The sequence below is a fragment of the Paroedura picta genome, chromosome 1 (assembly GCF_049243985.1).
Source record: "Paroedura picta isolate Pp20150507F chromosome 1, Ppicta_v3.0, whole genome shotgun sequence".
Classification (NCBI taxonomy): Eukaryota; Metazoa; Chordata; class Lepidosauria; order Squamata; family Gekkonidae; genus Paroedura; species Paroedura picta.
The window spans coordinates 6,013,088-6,030,102 of NC_135369.1; the positions used below are offsets into that span (position 1 = coordinate 6,013,088).

Here is a 17,015-nt window from a genome sequence, read left to right on the forward strand (position 1 = left end):
GTCAGCCAGCCAGCCAGCCAGCTATCCATCCATCCATCCATCCATCCATCCATCCATCCATCCATCCATCCATCCATCCATCCATCCAGTCATCCATCCATCCATCCATCCAGCTATCCATCCATCCATCCATCCAGCCAGCCAGCCAGCCAGCCAGCCAGCCAGCCAGCCAGCCAGCTATCCATCCATCCATCCATCCATCCATCCATCCATCCATCCATCCATCCATCCATCCATCCATCCATCCATCCCTCCATCCAACCAACCAACCAACCAACCAACCAACCAACCAACCAACCAACCAACCAACCAACCAACCAATGTCAACAAAATGGAGGCCAGGCTGTATTCCTTTGAATGCTGTTTTATTGACTCTCACCCAGAAGCAGAATGTGAGGATAAAAGCATCTATGTAAACTATTCTATGCAATTGAGACATTTCCATGTGTTGTAGTTTGCCCTCTGGCTATTCTCTTGGTTGGGTTGGGTGGCTTCGTTTCGTACCTCCGATTAGATACTACTGGGGTGGATCTTCCCTTGTACAAACAGAACATCAAACAAAGGTATCCCTGGGCTGACCTTCAGTCCTATGAGCCTTCCCACTAACCTAAGAGGAAGGCGAGCTTTCCCATGCCCATGGTGCTTCTAAAGGGGCAGTGCTTCCAAGTTTCACCCTTTCTACTTTGACAGATGCCACCATGAACCCCTTCTCAGGAAAGCCAGACTCCGGGTGGGACTTCTGGAATTACAACTCCAGGCCAAGAAAGCATTTCCCCTGGATAACATGGGGGCTTTGCAGGGTAGATTCTGTACCCCACAGAAGTCCCTGTCTGCTCCAATCTCCATCCCAAAATCTCCAACATGGAGCTGGTAACTCTACTCTCACATCCCCCCTAGGGATGCAAGCGTCTTGGTGAGAGCTGAGGATCCCTCAGAATTCCAAGCTCATCTCCAGACTGCAGAATCAGTTCTCCGGGAGAAAATGGATGCTTGGGAGGGGGGACTCTAGGACATTGTGGCCCTCTGAGGGGGTCCCTGTCTTCCCCAGACTTCATCCCCAAATCTCCAGGAGTTTTCCAACCTCGATTTGGCAACTCTGCCCCCATCCTCCTAGGGATGCTAGCCTGTAGGTGGGGTCTGGGGATACTCCAGAATACCCCACTGATTTGCCTGTCCTCTTGAGAGTCTATCCCCAAACCTTCAGGTGTTTCCCAACCTGGATTTGCCCCCCATCCCCACTGGTGGCCAGGAGGGGCCTAGTAACCCTATGAAGAAGAGAAGAAGATGAGTTGGTTCTTATTTGCCGCTTTTCCCTACCCGAAGGAGGCTCAAAGCGGCTTACAGTCACCTTCCCATTCCTCTCCCTCTATGAGGGATAGACCTTGAGAAGTTCTGGAACCACTTGTGAGAAGACCACTGAGTCCTGCTTAGGGTTCCTGGGCCTCTGACCACTATCCTCAGGAGCTCTTTGGCGGATGAAGCCTGGGAGGAGGAAGTGTTCCAGTTACTTTGCTTTTACTTCCAGGTGAAGACTCCAAATTGACATTCCCACCAGGACATTCTAGGAATCCGTCCCATCTCTATGGTAAATCCCCAGATTATGGTTGTCACCCAGAAGTGACATCGAAGTGTCGGTGATGTTGCTTCCTCCCATTATCCTCCTGCTCCTCATCAGACAAAGCAGGGGCAACAAAAGGAGGGGGCAGACATTCTACCCCACCAGGGAACACCTAAGAACCCTAGTTCTAGCACGGATGTGGGAGAACCACGGACATTATTTCCCTACTTTAACCTTACGCTTATGGAATTGTCTTCAAGCTACAACCAACATATTGCACACCCAAATTCTAAGACTACCTTCTGGCTGCTAAATAAGCCCCTGCACCACACCTGCTCCACTTGAGACCCCACCAAAAAATACCCACAATGCTCTAGGTAGGCATTGTGGTTTCTGGGGTCTTACATCAGGTACGCTTTGCATTTCAGCTTCTTTGGGGACAATTTGGGGGTGTTTTACTGCTTGGATGACCACGGAGTAGGGAACTGTAGTGGTTTCTGGTGAGAGGCTGGCCAAGTTGGCTTCACGGGCTTTCTGGGAGCCGAATCTTTTGGATCCTGAGGGACTTCTGCTGGGTCACAGCTTGGGTTGCTCTCCCTTGCCTGAGACGCACATTGATCTTGTTCTGGACTTAGAGGCTCACATTCGTAATAGCAAAACTCGATCTCCTCTGGTTTCTGAAGGTCACATTGCTGTTGATGGCTTTGTTCTTCTATTGAAGAAGCATATTCTGGATTAATGGATGGGATCTGCTGTGGAACTTGAGTCTCTCGTTCTGGACGGCGTGTCAGAGTCTGGTCTGGAATCTGAGGCCTACGCTTCTGTTGATAGATTTGCTGTTCTGTTGTCCAAGATCCATGTTCCTGACGATGAGATGGAGTCTGCTGTGGAACTTGAGGCTCTCGTTCTAGACGGCACGTTGGAGTCTGGTCAGGATTTTGAGGCCTACACTCCTGTTGATGGGACTGGTCTTCCGGGAGGCACCTTGGGACCTGCTCTTGGTATTGAGGCCTACGCTCCTGTTGGTGGAACTGCTGCTCTGTTGTCCATGATTCATATTCCTGACGACTGGATGAGGTCTGCTGTGAAACTTGAGGCTCTCGTTCCAGGCGGCACGTCGGAGTCTGGTCTGGATTTTGAGGCCTACGTTCCTGTTGACGGAACTGCTGTTCTGTTGTCCAGGAGACACTTTCCTGACGACCAGATGGGATCTGCTGTGGAACTTGAGGCTCTCGCTCTGGACAGCAAATCGGTTCTGGATTTTGGTCTGGATTTTGAAGCCTAAACTCCTGTTGATGAGGTCGGCCTTCTGGGCGGCACGTCGGGACCTGCTCTTGATTTTGAGGCCTACGCTCCTGTCGTTGACGTTGCTCTTCTGATGTCCAAGATCCACCACATTCCTGACGACCGGAGGTGGTCTGCTCAGGAACTTGTTGTTCTGGAAGGCCTTTAGGGGTCCGGTTGGCCCTTTCAAGCTGATCTGCTCTTTGTTGAGTCGGATGCTCTCTTTGAGTTGGGGATGCCTGTTGCTGGCGGTTCAAGGCCTGTTCTGGGACTCCTACCTGAGGCTTTTGTTCTGCCTGTGTTTGGCCACCTAGTCTCTGCTCCAGGTTTTGAGGCTGCTGTGCTTGCCTACGACTTGGGTTCAGATCCGTTACCTGTGATCCTCGTAGTTTCGTACTGGCCACTTCCTGTTGCCCTCTTTGTGACCTTTGAGTCTCTCTCTGACTTGGACGTTGCTCTTCCTGTTGACCAGCTTTGCAGGTTGGCTGCTGCTGCCCTGGTTTGGGGGGTTCAACTTGCCCTTGGCAAATGCGAACTTCCCCTTGTCCCTGATGTGGCCGAGACACTTCCTGCTCTGCTCTTTGATCCTGGACCTTGCCCTGGCTTGGGCCTCTGGCTGAAGGCTCCTGTGGACTTTGGCGGGTTGGATCCCGTCCTCGTTTGGAGGTTTGGTCTGTCTGTCCCCCTGATGTGTGGGGCTCCTGCGTTTGTTTTTGGGATGGCTTCTGAGACTGTCCCACTGGACGGCAGCCTGAAGCTTCCCTTGGGGCCTGAGGTTCTTGGGTGCGTTGACAGGATGAGCCTTTGCCTAATGTCTCCTCCTCTCGCTTCTCCTGCTGGGAGCATCCTCTTTGCTTGGACTGACCTTCTGATGGCTCCGGACAGTCCTGGCTTTTCTTATGACAGGCTCTCGCCACGCGGAAGACAAGAACGGTGAACTCTTCAAAGTCAACTTTCCCATCGCAGTCTGTATCCAACAGCTGCAGCACTGACTCAATCGTCTCGGGATCATGTGGGTTCTGCAAGAAATACATCAGGTCTATTACTACTCTGGGTAGGGTTTGACAGAGCTACATACGGTCTCTTTCAATTACTTCTTTTCACAACCGGGAAAGTGTCTGACATTAATCACTAACCTTAACATTTTTATTCCCCCAATGTTTCTGTGAATGACAACTGAACCCAGAGGACTGACTTGTGATTCTAGCAAGGAATGATCGTACTGCATATTTGTCACTGTTGTGATGCTGTTTACTAATCTACTACTGATTTATTGTCTTCTTATATCAGTATTCTTACTATCCCTGTTCCATTGTCTGAGGAAGTGTGCCTGTACACGAAAGCTCACCCCTGGAATAAACCTTGGTAGGTCTTAAAAGGTGCCATTGGACTCCAATTTTGTTCTGCTGCAGAGGGTCTGTTTGTCCTGTACGTCAGTGGTCCCCAACCTTTTTATCACCGGGGACCACTCAACGCTTGACAATTTTACTGAGGCCCGGTGGGGGGGGTAGTTTACTCCTCTACTCTCAACCACTGCCCTAACGCTCTCTGATCACTATGGTAATGTTTAAACATCCCTTCAAAATAAGATACAGACACGCCACAACAATGAACATAAGGAACATTTTATTTTCATGGAAATTTTAACTCATGACAATGACAAATCAATGGGAACCCTGAGCTTGTTTCTCTGCAACGAGATAGTCCCATCTGGCAGTGATGGGAGACAATGACACCCGAAGTGTCTTGTAAAGGGCCGGGGGGGATGAAGTAAAGGGCTGGGGGGGGGAGAAGGTGTCCTTCGGGGCCCACCTCCAATTAGTCGACGGACCACATGTGGTCCGCGGCCCACAGGTTGGGGATCGCTACTGTACGTCACCCTAGGAAAGACTATGTTTTGAGAAATGCATGTGTTTTGGTGAACTCGAAAGTTCTGGAGAACGTGAAACTGAACTCGAAAGTTCTGGAGAACATGAAACTGAACTCGAAAGTTCTGGAGAACGTGAAACTGAACTCGAAAGTTCTGGAGAACTTGAAACTGAACTCAAAAGTTCTGGAGAACTTGAAACTGAACTTGAAAGTTCTGGAGAACTTGAAACTGAACTCGAAAGTTCTGGAGAACTTGAAACTGAACTCGAAAGTTCTGGAGAACGTGAAACTGAACTCGAAAGTTCTGGAGAACTTGAAACTGAACTCAAAAGTTCTGGAGAACTTGAAACTGAACTTGAAAGTTCTGGAGAACTTGAAACTGAACTCGAAAGTTCTGGAGAACTTGAAACTGAACTCGAAAGTTCTGGAGAACTTGAAACTGAACTCAAAAGTTCTGGAGAACTTGAAACTGAACTTGAAAGTTCTGGAGAACTTGAAACTGAACTCGAAAGTTCTGGAGAACGTGAAACTGAACTTGAAAGTTCTGGAGAATGTGAAACTGAACTCAAAAGTTCTGGAGAACGTGAAACTGAACTCAAAAGTTCTGGAGAACGTGAAACTGAACTCAAAAGTTCTGGAGAACTTGAAACTGAACTTGAAAGTTCTGGAGAACTTGAAACTGAACTCGAAAGTTCTGGAGAACGTGAAACTGAACTCGAAAGTTCTGGAGAACTTGAAACTGAACTCAAAAGTTCTGGAGAACTTGAAACTGAACTTGAAAGTTCTGGAGAACTTGAAACTGAACTCGAAAGTTCTGGAGAACGTGAAACTGAACTCGAAAGTTCTGGAGAACGTGAAACTGAACTCAAAAGTTCTGGAGAACTTGAAACTGAACTTGAAAGTTCTGGAGAACTTGAAACTGAACTCGAAAGTTCTGGAGAACGTGAAACTGAACTCGAAAGTTCTGGAGAACTTGAAACTGAACTTGAAAGTTCTGGAGAACTTGAAACTGAACTCGAAAGTTCTGGAGAACTTGAAACTGAACTCGAAAGTTCTGGAGAACTTGAAACTGAACTCGAAAGTTCTGGAGAACTTGAAACTGAACTTGAAAGTTCTGGAGAACTTGAAACTGAACTCGAAAGTTCTGGAGAACGTGAAACTGAACTCGAAAGTTCTGGAGAACGTGAAACTGAACTCGAAAGTTCTGGAGAACTTGAAACTGAACTCGAAAGCTATGTTGTGCCATCGTGCTTTTTTTGTGTGTCTGCAAAGTGCTATCAAGTCCCAGCCAACTTATGAAAACCCTGCAGGGTTTTTCAAGGCAAGAGACGTTCAGAGTTGGAGCGGAAGTGGGCACTCACCACAATGACGTCGGCAAACTCCTGCTGGATGAGCTGCTTGAGCTCGGCCTTGCTGAGCGAACTGCAGTCGCCATCCTTCTGGGCGTACTTTTCAAAGGCGCCGATGATGCTGCACACGTTCCGGAGGAGCTGAGACATCTCTCTGCGAGGTCGGGGGTCCCTGGGAGTCAAAGAGAGGAATGGAATGTTTACAATGCTTTCTTCTGGCTTGTTAAGAATGGACTGCTCATTTCGGTCTTGGAAGAAGAAGAAGAAGAAGAAGAAGAAGAAGGAGGAGGAGGAGGAGGAGGAGGAGGAGGAGAAGAAGACGAAGAAGGAGAAGGAGAAGGAGAAGGAGAAGAAGAAGAAGGAGAAGAAGAAGGAGAAGAAGGAGAAGAAGAAGAAGGAGGAGAAGAAGAAGAAGAAGAGTTGGTTCTTATATGTTCTCATATCATTTCGGTTTTGGATCACAGGGAGTTACATTTGCACTTCCTGTTTCTTCTATAGGGCTGCTAGGCAGTACGCAGTAACTAGCAGGAGGACGGGAGCCAATGTGGTGTCATGGTTAGGAGTGGCAGACTCTAATCTGAAGAACTGGGTTGGATTCCTTACTCCTCCTCTGCATGCAGCCCGCTGGGTGACCTTGGGACAATCACAGTTCTCTCAGAGCTCTTTCAGACTCACCTCCCTCAAAGGGTGTCTGCTGTGGGGAGAGGAAGGGTGGGCGATTATAAGCTGCTTGGAAACACACGCAGCCAGCTGGGTGACCTTGGGCCAGTCCCAGTTCTCTCAGAGCTCTCTCAGCCCCACCTACTTCACAGGGTATCTGTCGTGGGGAGAGGAAGGGTGGTCAGTTGTAAGCTGCTGTGAGACTCCTTTGGGTAGGGAAAAGCGAGGCACAAAAATTTAAGCACTTCTATTTCTTCTTCATTTAAGGGTGTGGGGAACACAGCATTACAGGAAAGAGTTAATAAAAAGACATGTCCTTGTGTACATACTAGAAGTCCTTTACAGCAGGGGTAGTGAACCTGTGGTCCTCCAGATGTTCATGGACTACAATTCCCAGGAGCCCCTGCCAGCAAATGCTGGCAGGGGCTCAGGGGAATTGTAGTCCATGGACATCTGGAGGACCACAGGTTGACTACCCCTGCAAGTTTACAGGAAACGACAAAGTGACTTGCTGTGTTGCTCTGAAGCAGAAGAACAAAGTTTAATTCACGAGCACTTTAAAACCTGACAAAGTTTCTTAGAAGCGTGCATACACATGAGAGCTCACCCCTTGAACAAAACTTTGTCAGTCTTAAAGGTGCCATTGGACTGAAAGGTAGCTCTAGGAGTTGCAGGGACCTCTATGGCTTATCATAAAGTTTCCAGCCATTCTTGAGGTACTTTTGAATCCAGTGGTACCCTTAAGACCAACAAAATTTTAAACTTGATAGTTTACCATTGAGTTCCCAGTGATTCCTAGAGCTACTTCTGCCACTTCCTATAAATAATTTCCCAATTTTTAATTCTTAAGATTGCCAATTTACCAGTTTAGACCGTCTGTGACCTCACTTCTGTGTTTTAGCTGGAATTAACAATGAGTTGACCTCTTTGACGCCCCCAATCCTCTGTCCCCCAAAGTCACCCAGGGACTCTAGGCACGGCCCTGACAATCCTACTCACGGCTCTCCAAAAACATGTTTTCTTGTTCCAGAATTTGGTGCACTTTACGAGAGGATCACGCAGCGATTCCAAATGTTTCCACCTGACACAGTTGGATCCTTACGGTTTGAATACTACAATTATTGCAGCCCCACCAGTTGTCACTCATAATAAACTCCCCACAAGTACAAATTTAAATTACCATGGGCAGCCTGGACTCTGCATATGGAAACTCTGCCAACATGTCTAACTGGAGACCAACAAAGCTACCCACCTGAAATATTCCAGAAACACTGTTCTAGGTGCAAGCACGTTGTCCAACGGCGAGGCTGGGTTGACCTGTGCTGGAACAAGAGTGTCTAAAACCAGCGAACCTTTGAGGACTTGAGTGGAACAGCCATTTACCCTCTTTATATAGAGGCCTGTTAATCACAGCTCCAAGGCGGGAGACTCCCTTTCTATGTCAGCCTCTGATTCAGGGCCAGCCAAGCCCAAAGTTCCCTTCTTCACCTTTCCTTGTCCTTTGTTTACTGAAGCCAGGCGTGATAGATTGGGGACTCTTGTCAACTCTTTGACAGTTCCCTGCTCTAGTACTCATATTATTTGGAAGCTGTTGTTTTCAAAGGATGCGGACAGACTGGAAGCGGCTTCTAGATTTCTCACATATCTGAGGGACTGCCTTTCACCCTATGAAGAAGAAGAAGAAGAAGAAGAAGAAGAAGAAGAAGAAGAAGAAGAAGGAGAAGAAGAAGAAGAAGGAGAAGAAGAAGAAGAAGAAGAAGAAGAAGAAGGAGAAGAAGGAGAAGAAGGAGGAGAAGAAGAAGAGTTGGTTCTTATATGCCGCTTTTCCCTACCCGAAGGAGGCTCAAAGCGGCTTACAGTCACCTTCCCATTCCTCTCCCCACAACAGACACCCTGTGAGGTGGGTGAGGCTGAGAGAGCCCTGATAGTCCTGCTCGGTCTGAACAGTTTTATCTGTGCTGTGGCGAGCCCAAGGTCACCCAGCTGGATGCACGTGGGGGGGCGCAGAATCGAACCCGGCATGCCAGATTAGAAGTCCGCACTCCTAACCACTACCCCAAACTGGCACCAAACTATGCCCCCTTCAGGGCTTTGCGCTCTGCGGGTACCAATCTATGGGTCGTTCCTGGCCCCAGGGAGGCACGTCTGGCCTCGACCAGGGCCAGGGCCTTTTTGGTCCTGTCCCACACCTGGTGGAATGAGCTATCTGATGAGTTGCAGGCCCTGCAGGAGTTGTCAGCATTCCGCAGGGCCTGTAAAACGGAGCCCTTCCACCAGGTTTGTGGTTGAGGCTGGCGTGGGGAGGAAGATCTGATGCCCCACCCCTCCGGTGCTAAGAGGGCAGCATTCGCTTTGTCATCTTTGCTCCCCCTTCCCACTCCACTCCTTTTTACCAATTTTTTTTCTTTGGGGGGGGGGTTGGTGGGGTTGAAGACCACCATGATTTTTTAGGAGTCTGTTTTTACTGTATGTATATATGTGTGTCCGCATTTGTTTTAATCGGGTTTTACTGGGTTTTTACAGGGACAGATTGTGACCTACCATGAGCCAGTTTGGAAGTGGTGGTTAATAAGGTTAAATTATAAAATGAATGAATGAGTGAGTGAGTGAGTGCTTGAGTGAGTGAGTGAGTGAGTGAATGAATGAATGAATGAATGAGTGAGTGAGTGATTGAGTGATTGAGTGATTGAGTGAGTGAGTGATTGAGTGAATGAATGAATGAATGAATGAGTGAGTGAGTGATTGAGTGAGTGAGTGATTGAGTGAGTGAGTGAGTGAGTGAATGAATGAATGAATGAATGAATGAATGAATAGGATGTGGAAAAAATGGGGAGGGTGCAGAGGAGAGCGATGAGGAGGATCCGGGGTCTGGGAACCAAGCCCTATGAAGAAAGGCTCAGGGACGTGGGAATGTTCAGCCTGGAGAAGAGGAGGTGGAGAGGGGACAGGTTTGCTCTCCTGATGGGTCTGAAATCTTGGAGGAGGGCAGGGAGTGGTTCCTGTAGGCAGCAGAGGGCAGGGCCTGCAGTAATGGGTTTAAACTATGTGGAAAATGGTACCAGCTAAATAAAGGGTGTTTTTTTTCACAGTCAGAGTAGTTCAACAGTGGAAGGGGCTGCCTAAGGAGGTGGGGAGCTCCCCCTCACTGGTGGTCTTCAAGCAGCAGCTGGACAGATCCTTCTCCTGGATGCTTGAGGTTGATCCTGCACTGAGCAGGGGGTGGGACTGGATGGCCTGCATGGCCCCTTCCCACTCTAGGATTCTAGGAGTCTAGTTCAGCAGTGGAAGGGGCTGCCTCAGGAGGTGGGGAGCTCCCCCTCACTGGCCGTCTTCAAGCAGCGGCTGGACAGATCCTTCTCCTGGATGCTTTAGGCAGACCCTGCATTGAGCAAGGGTTGGACCAGGTGGCCTGTATTGCCCCTTACAACTCTGTGTTTCAGTGATGTCTTGCCCACATTTTAAAATGATTCCTGTTTATTGTTTTGCTCAGTTCTTGTTTTATCAACAAGTGGCCAAAGGTATTGAAACAGGAAGGAAGTTTGAAATAACACATGCACATTCCCCATCTTTGCTCAGCAGGTCTGATCTGAGCTCTTCTTTGGCAGAATCAAAAAACCCCATGAGAAACCCAGCCCTGGACATGTTGAGCTCACCCTGTCCTCCACACCCAAAGGGCTTAACAGAAGTGTTTCTACCCACATGCTATTTCTGAAGTTTTATGATTCCAAGTGGCACCTCATTTGCACCTCATTTGCAAAACCTGTGGGGCAAAGGGTCACAGGAGAGCAGATGGTCTAAGTTGTCTCTGATTTCTTTATTGGATGGTATTTGCTGTGTAGGCGGAAGTGGTGCCCAGACACCTGGATGTGGGTCTCGGACACTGCTCCGCCCACAGGGGCTCTGCCGAAATATTGGAGCCACTAATGGTTAAAGATAAGGATGGGAGTATTGAAACATCAGAACATGTTTTACTTGAATGCCAACTGTATGATCAAATTAGAAGAGAATTGACTCCATCTGCCCCAGAGGGATAGACCAGAACCAATGGGATGAAATTAATTCAAAAGAAATTCCGTCTAAACCTCCGGAAGAAGTTCCTGACAGTTAGAGCGGTTCCTCAGTGGAACAGGCTTCCTCGGGAGGTGGTGGGTTCTCCATCTTTGGGGATTTTTAAACAGAAGCTGGAGAGTCATCTGACAGAGAGGCTGATTCTGGGAAGGCTCAAGGGGGTGGCAGGTGACAGTGGAGGAGCGAGAGGGTGGTGAGTGTCCTGCATAGTGCAGGGGGTTGGACTAGATGACCCTGGAGGTCCCTTCCAACTCTATGATTCTAAATTTCATCTAAACCTCCGGAAGAAGTTCCTGGCAGTCAGAGCCATTCCTCAGTGGAACAGGCTTCCTCGGGAGGTGGCGGGTTCTCCATCTTTGGGGATTTTTAAACAGAGGCTGGAGAGTCATCTGACAGAGAGGCTGATTCTGGGAAGGCTCAAGGGGGTGGCAGGTGACAGTGGAGGAGCGAGAGGGTTGTGAGTGTCCTGCATAGTGCAGGGGGTTGGACTAGATGACCCAGGAGGTCCCTTCCAACTCTATGATTCTATGATTCTATTTTATGGAAGTGTCAACCCAGCATGCTGCAGCAGTGAAAAAGGCAAGCTTTAAATTATGGATGATTAGGAAAGGGATTCAAAATAGAATGGCCAATATTGTAATACCCTTGAATGGATCTACGGTACAGTCTTATCTGGAATGCTTTTCTGGTGGCAAGCAGAGAGAAAGTGCGCTGTACATTTTTTACATATATCTTTTTAAATTTTTTTCTGTAAGAGTATACAGAAAGAAAAGAAATAGATATACATTCAATGCACTGCAGTACGTTTAATTACCGTCTATGACCAGTCATGATTTTAAACTGTAGACATTTCATATACAAACATGATAACGTGTACAATTGTGTCCGTACTTCCAACGATGTGCTGAACGTTTCAAAACCTCCAGAGAGAGCCCAGTCCACCTCAGGAGGCTTTGGAATATTCAGGACACAACCCTTCCAACTTTCACAGGCAGAACTTTGCCTGCGAGGGTATGGGTGGGGGCTTTTAAAGGGAATGCACTGTTGCATTACAGCTGATCATGGCAGCCCTGTGTCTGTCATGATTAGCTATTACCCAGCCCACATTCGTAGAATCATAGAATCCCCCTCTACCTTCACAGTCTGGCACACTGCAGATCTCACATATTACAACAGCTCCTGCAATTTGGGGAGATGCCATGGCTCAGTGGGAGAGCCTCTGCTTGGCATGCAGAAGGTTCCAGGTTCAATCCCTGTCATGTCCAGTAAAAGGATCTGGCAGATTTTGGTTGGGGCCAGTGAACTAATAACATTTACTGGCCCTCCCATTTGAACCCCCCTGAGAACTGCCCAATGAGGATCTCTGGGGAAACAAAGTCAATCATGACCGAACAATTGTTGATGTTGATGGTTTTCATAGAATCATAGAATCATAGAGTTGGAAGGGGCCATACAGGCCATCTGTAGGGAATTGCAAACTTAAATGGACTCCGGGGAATGGTAAAGGACAGGAAGGCATGGAGGATCATTGTCCATGGGGTCACGATGGGTCGGACACGACTTCGCACATAACAACAACAATACAGGCCATCTAGTCCAACCCCCTGCTCAATGCAGGATCAGCCCTAAGCATCCTGAAGCATCCAAGAAAAGTGTGTATCCAACCTTTGCTTGAAGACTGCCAGTGAGGGGGAGCTCACCACCTCCTTAGGCAGCCTATTTTAAATGTTTTAATATTATTCTAAAGTGATAATGTTAAATTTAATGTCAATAGTTTTGTTTACTGTATTGGTATACTGTTATTGGTATACTGTGCATTGCCATAAGCTGACAGTGGGAGGTCAGTATACACATTAATAATAATAATAATAATAATAATAATAATAATAATAATAATAATAATAATAATAATACCAACAATATGAAAGAAACTGCCTGTGACCCTGGAGAGCTAGCCACCAGTCTTAGTAAACAATAATGACTTTGAAGGACCAGGAAAATGATTCAGTATAAGGCAGCTTCAAGTGTTGACATATATACTTCCTGTTCCTGGCTAGTTTAAACTGCCACTAGCCACCCCTCCCTGTAGCATCCCTACCTTGTTAGCCCAAGTGGCAGTCTCCTGTTTAATTAGGGGAATTAGCTTTACAGGAGACAGAACGAGAAAGGATAATGAGGAATCTTCACCAGTGTTTACAGGGATTTCCCCCTAGGGTACTCTCAAAATAAACCACTTGGACACTTGATCGGAAAGCCTTTTTTTAATTAGAATAAATATAAAGGGCAAGACATACACATGCAGACACACCAGAAAACACATACAGGGCTAGCTAAAAGGAAAGCATGGAGGAGAGGGGAAAAGCAATTTTGGGGAGGTTATTATTACCGATCTTAGAGAAAATGGCCCATGGAGGCATTCGTGAAATGACCGGCATTTCACAGAAGAAGGGAAAGGCACAATACCTTTGGGTGTATGTCTGAGAGCACACTCACAGCATTTATGGCCTCTTTGATATATGGGAAATGTTCCCCTGGGGCAGTCTGACATATAAGCTCTCAAAACAATAACTTGAGATGGAAAATGGTTTGGGAGAATCTTCCTGGGGTGAATTATAGGTGTAAATGGTTCTTGATGACCCTTTGAGGACCGGATGGGAAAACTATAAGGTTTGGGTGAATAGTGTTAAATACTGCTAAATTGGGGTAAAAGTGTGAAAGGAATGAATTCTGGAATTTGATGAGGTTAATCTGAGGTGAGGTCATGGTTCTTGGGAAACCCATTGTCCTAAATTATGCATCTCCTTAGGGAGTGGAGAAGGTTCCCAGCAGGTCAGCTGCTCTTTGTCACACTATTGAGCTTCATGTCCAGACTTGTCTCTGGCTGACATCCATTTTGTGTCATTTTGGGCTGGGCAGTGTATTGCTTATGACATTTGAACTCTACAAATTGCCCCTCAATGAGAAGAGGGGTCTGACTTCTAACAACCTGCCTGAGGCTCCCTCCCAATCCAAAAATTTCCTGCTTACCACACTGAAACTTTGGATTTCTTTTTGGGCAATCCATCACTTATCTCCTCTTGAAAAAAATAGGTTTGTTGTTGTTATTATTATTGTTGGAGGACAACAATGGGAGGGCTTCTGGAGCTCTGGCCCTGCAGGTAGACCTTCTGTTGACACCTGGGCTTTGGCCACTGTATGATGCAGAATGTTGGACTGGATGGGCCATTAGTGTGATCCATCATGGCCTTTCTTCTATTCTTCTGCATGGGTCAATGATGCTCTATCTCCTTGGTGCTTAGGGGACAAGAGTGGGAGGGCTTTTGGACTCCTGGCCCTGCTGGTGGACCTCCAGATGGCTCCTGGGTTTTGGCCACTGTGTGTCACAGAATGTTGGACTGGGTGGGCCATTGTCATGATCCAACAGGGATTCTTGTATATCCTCTGATATTCTTATGTAAATTTGGCAGTTGCTCTCCAGGGCCTCATCCGGCCCTCTCAATTCCTGGAAAATAGATTGGGAAGAAATGGAGGTAGTGACAGATTTTATTTTCCTGGGCTCCAAGATCACTGCAGATGGGGCCTGCAGCAAAGAAATTAAAAGACGCTTGCTCCTGGGGAGGAAAGCTATGGTAAATCTAGAAAGCATCCTAAAAAGCAGAGACATCACCCTGCCAACAAAAGTGAGTCTAGTCAAGGCTATGGTCTTCCCAGTTGCAATGTATGGCTGCGAAAGTTGGACCATAAGGAAGGCCGAGAAGACTCTTGCGAGTCCCTTGGACTGCAAGGCAAACAAACCGGTCAGTCCTAGAGGAGAGCAGCCCTGACTGCTCCTTAGAAGGCCAGATCCTGAAGAAGGAAAGACTCCCTGGAGAAGAGCATAATGCTGGGAGCGATCGAGGGCAAAAGAAGAAGGGGATGACAGAGAATGAGGTGGCTGGATGGAGGCACTGAAGCAGTCGGTGAGAGCTTAAATGGACTCTGGGGAATGGTAGAGGACAGGAAGGCCTGGAGGATCATTGTCCATGGGGTCGCGATGGGTCGGACACAACTTTGCACCTAACAACAACAAATATGCAAAGGGATACAGCACCAGCAGCTTAAAGAATAAATTAGTTTTATTAAGAAGAGAAACAGCTTAGTAAGTAAGAGAAGAGAGAGGGAATCCTGTCTAGCTAAGGAGGGGAATGTGACAGGAAGTGGACTCAAAAGAGCAGGAAGTTTCTGACTGAGCCAATGGGGCACGGGAGATTACTTGAAACCATCAGGAACTTCCTAATCTAAATACGCAAACTTAGGGCCTTTTCGCACAGGGATCTTTGTTGCAAATTGTTTGCGGAATGAAAAATCGCCATTTAAAATAGTGGAATTCGTCGTTATGCATACCTGCCTTTGTAGTGGAATCAGTTGCGTTTTTTAGCGTTTCCGACACGCTTCCGGTCTCGGCAGAAATCGCTAGAAAGGAAGCGCTATTGCCAAGCTCGTCCCGCCCCTGGCCGTCAAGCAGCCAATGGGCAGCCGTTAGCATGCTCCCAAACAGCCCCTTTCCCTTTAAGAAAGGTTTAAAAAAAAAAAAACGACCCATAGCAACGAATCTAGGTAGATTCGTTGCTACGGAGAGACCCATCCAGCTGCCTAATGTGAGCTGTCGTTTGATTGTATGATCGTTTGCACGCTGCCTCGAGTGATAAAAAAAAAATCCCCCCCCCCTCTCACGGTCCCGATTTTCGGCTGAATTTATTTGTAAAAAATAAAGGGACTTTATTTCAGCAAACGGGCTTTTCAGTGGTTTGTGCTTAGTGACTAAAGGTGAAGGACTGAAGCCAGGGAAGCCTCTAAACAGAAAGAGGCTCGCCGGTGCGTTTATCCCCGCTCGATCGGAGAAAAAAAATGGCGATCGCTTCGCCGGAAGTTTGGAGGAGAGAGCCAGGGGGAGGGACTTTGAAGAACCAGCAACAATGGTAACGCACAGGTCTTTAGCGCTACTGTTGCAGATTGGTTGCAGGAGTGTATCGCTATCCGGAGGGTGAATCCACTTTTCTGGATTCCCCTGAAAGCGCCACAACGAAGCGCTTTTTGCTGATTGGTTTCAGGATTGTTGCAGATTGTCTACGACGTCGTGGGTTATGGCAAATTAGTAGCGTTTCCAAATAGCAACCATTGTGCTACTTTGAAGCCATGCGAAATGGCCCTTAATATCTCTTCTGATGTCCCCCTGTAGGATATTCTCCTTGTGCTGTTAAATCCTGCAAACTGCAGATCTTGAATTTTCCTAATTTGTTCGGGGGGTTAGCCATGTGGGCCTGCAATAGAACAGCTAGATTCGAACCCAATAGCGTCTTGCAGAGACTGACAAAATTTTCAGAGGATAAGCTCTCAAAAGCCAAAGCTCCGTTCATTGGATCCAAGTCAGAATGAGATTTTTTTGAATCTTTATATTAGAAGGTGGGAGGGATGTCGTAAAGAATAGAGTCAAGACAGAGAGGTATAACACACATGGGACACATGATCACAGAATCACAGAACCACAGAATCATAGAGTGGGAAGGGGCCATACAGGCCATCTAGTCCAACCCCCGACTTCGCACCTAACAACAACAACTCCAGGGCCTCAGGCTAAGATCTTTCACATCACCTCCTGCCTGGTTCTTTTAACTAGAAATTCTGGGGATTGAACCTGGGACCTTCGGTATGCCAGTCAGAGGTTCTATCGTGGAGCTGTGATCACATCCCCCAACTTGGTGCCCCCAAGAAGATATCCAGACATTGACCAAAAGCTTCAGCTGCCTTTCTGATTCTTGTACCTGGAAGGACCTTAATGCACTCACCCTTGTTCTTTCCCATTTCAGCACCTCTTTGAGGGGAGTGTGGCTGAGATGGGGCAACCAGGCCCATATCAGCCCAGGAATTTCATGCCTACTTGGGTATTTGAAGTCAGGGTTTGCCTGAATCCCAGACTAGCACTCCAATTTCCATTTCAGAGAGGGGGCTGTGTATGGGCCAAGGACACCCAGCTGGCTGAATGCGGAAAGGAGCAGTGTGGAATCGAACCCAGTTCTCCAGATTTGGGGCTTCCACTCTTAACAGCGACACCCATCAGGCTCTCTGGAGGCCTGTGGGCTGCGGGGGATCGATTAGTAACACTCCCAAGATGGCACCAGTTAGACACGATGCCCACTAACCCTTGAGAGGAGGAATTAGGGATATTTTGCCTGATTCTGTGGCACCAC

The 17,015-nt window shown here is 47.5% G+C and overlaps 2 protein-coding genes across 2 annotated transcripts in view; both read right to left on the reverse strand.

Annotated features, from left to right (window-relative positions):
- Positions 1–17,015, reverse strand: part of LOC143839502 (uncharacterized) — a 266,540-nt gene that overhangs the window by 36,370 nt on the left and 213,155 nt on the right. The window lies entirely within an intron of this gene.
- Positions 498–8,061, reverse strand: LOC143829602 (uncharacterized). The gene is made up of 3 exons (XM_077320775.1): positions 7,973–8,061; positions 6,073–6,232; positions 498–3,861 (listed from the first exon to the last, which is right to left on the reverse strand). The coding sequence occupies exons 2-3, from the start codon at positions 6,208–6,210 to the stop codon at positions 2,014–2,016; spliced, it is 1,986 nt and encodes a 661-aa protein (XP_077176890.1). The 5' UTR covers positions 6,211–6,232; positions 7,973–8,061; the 3' UTR covers positions 498–2,013.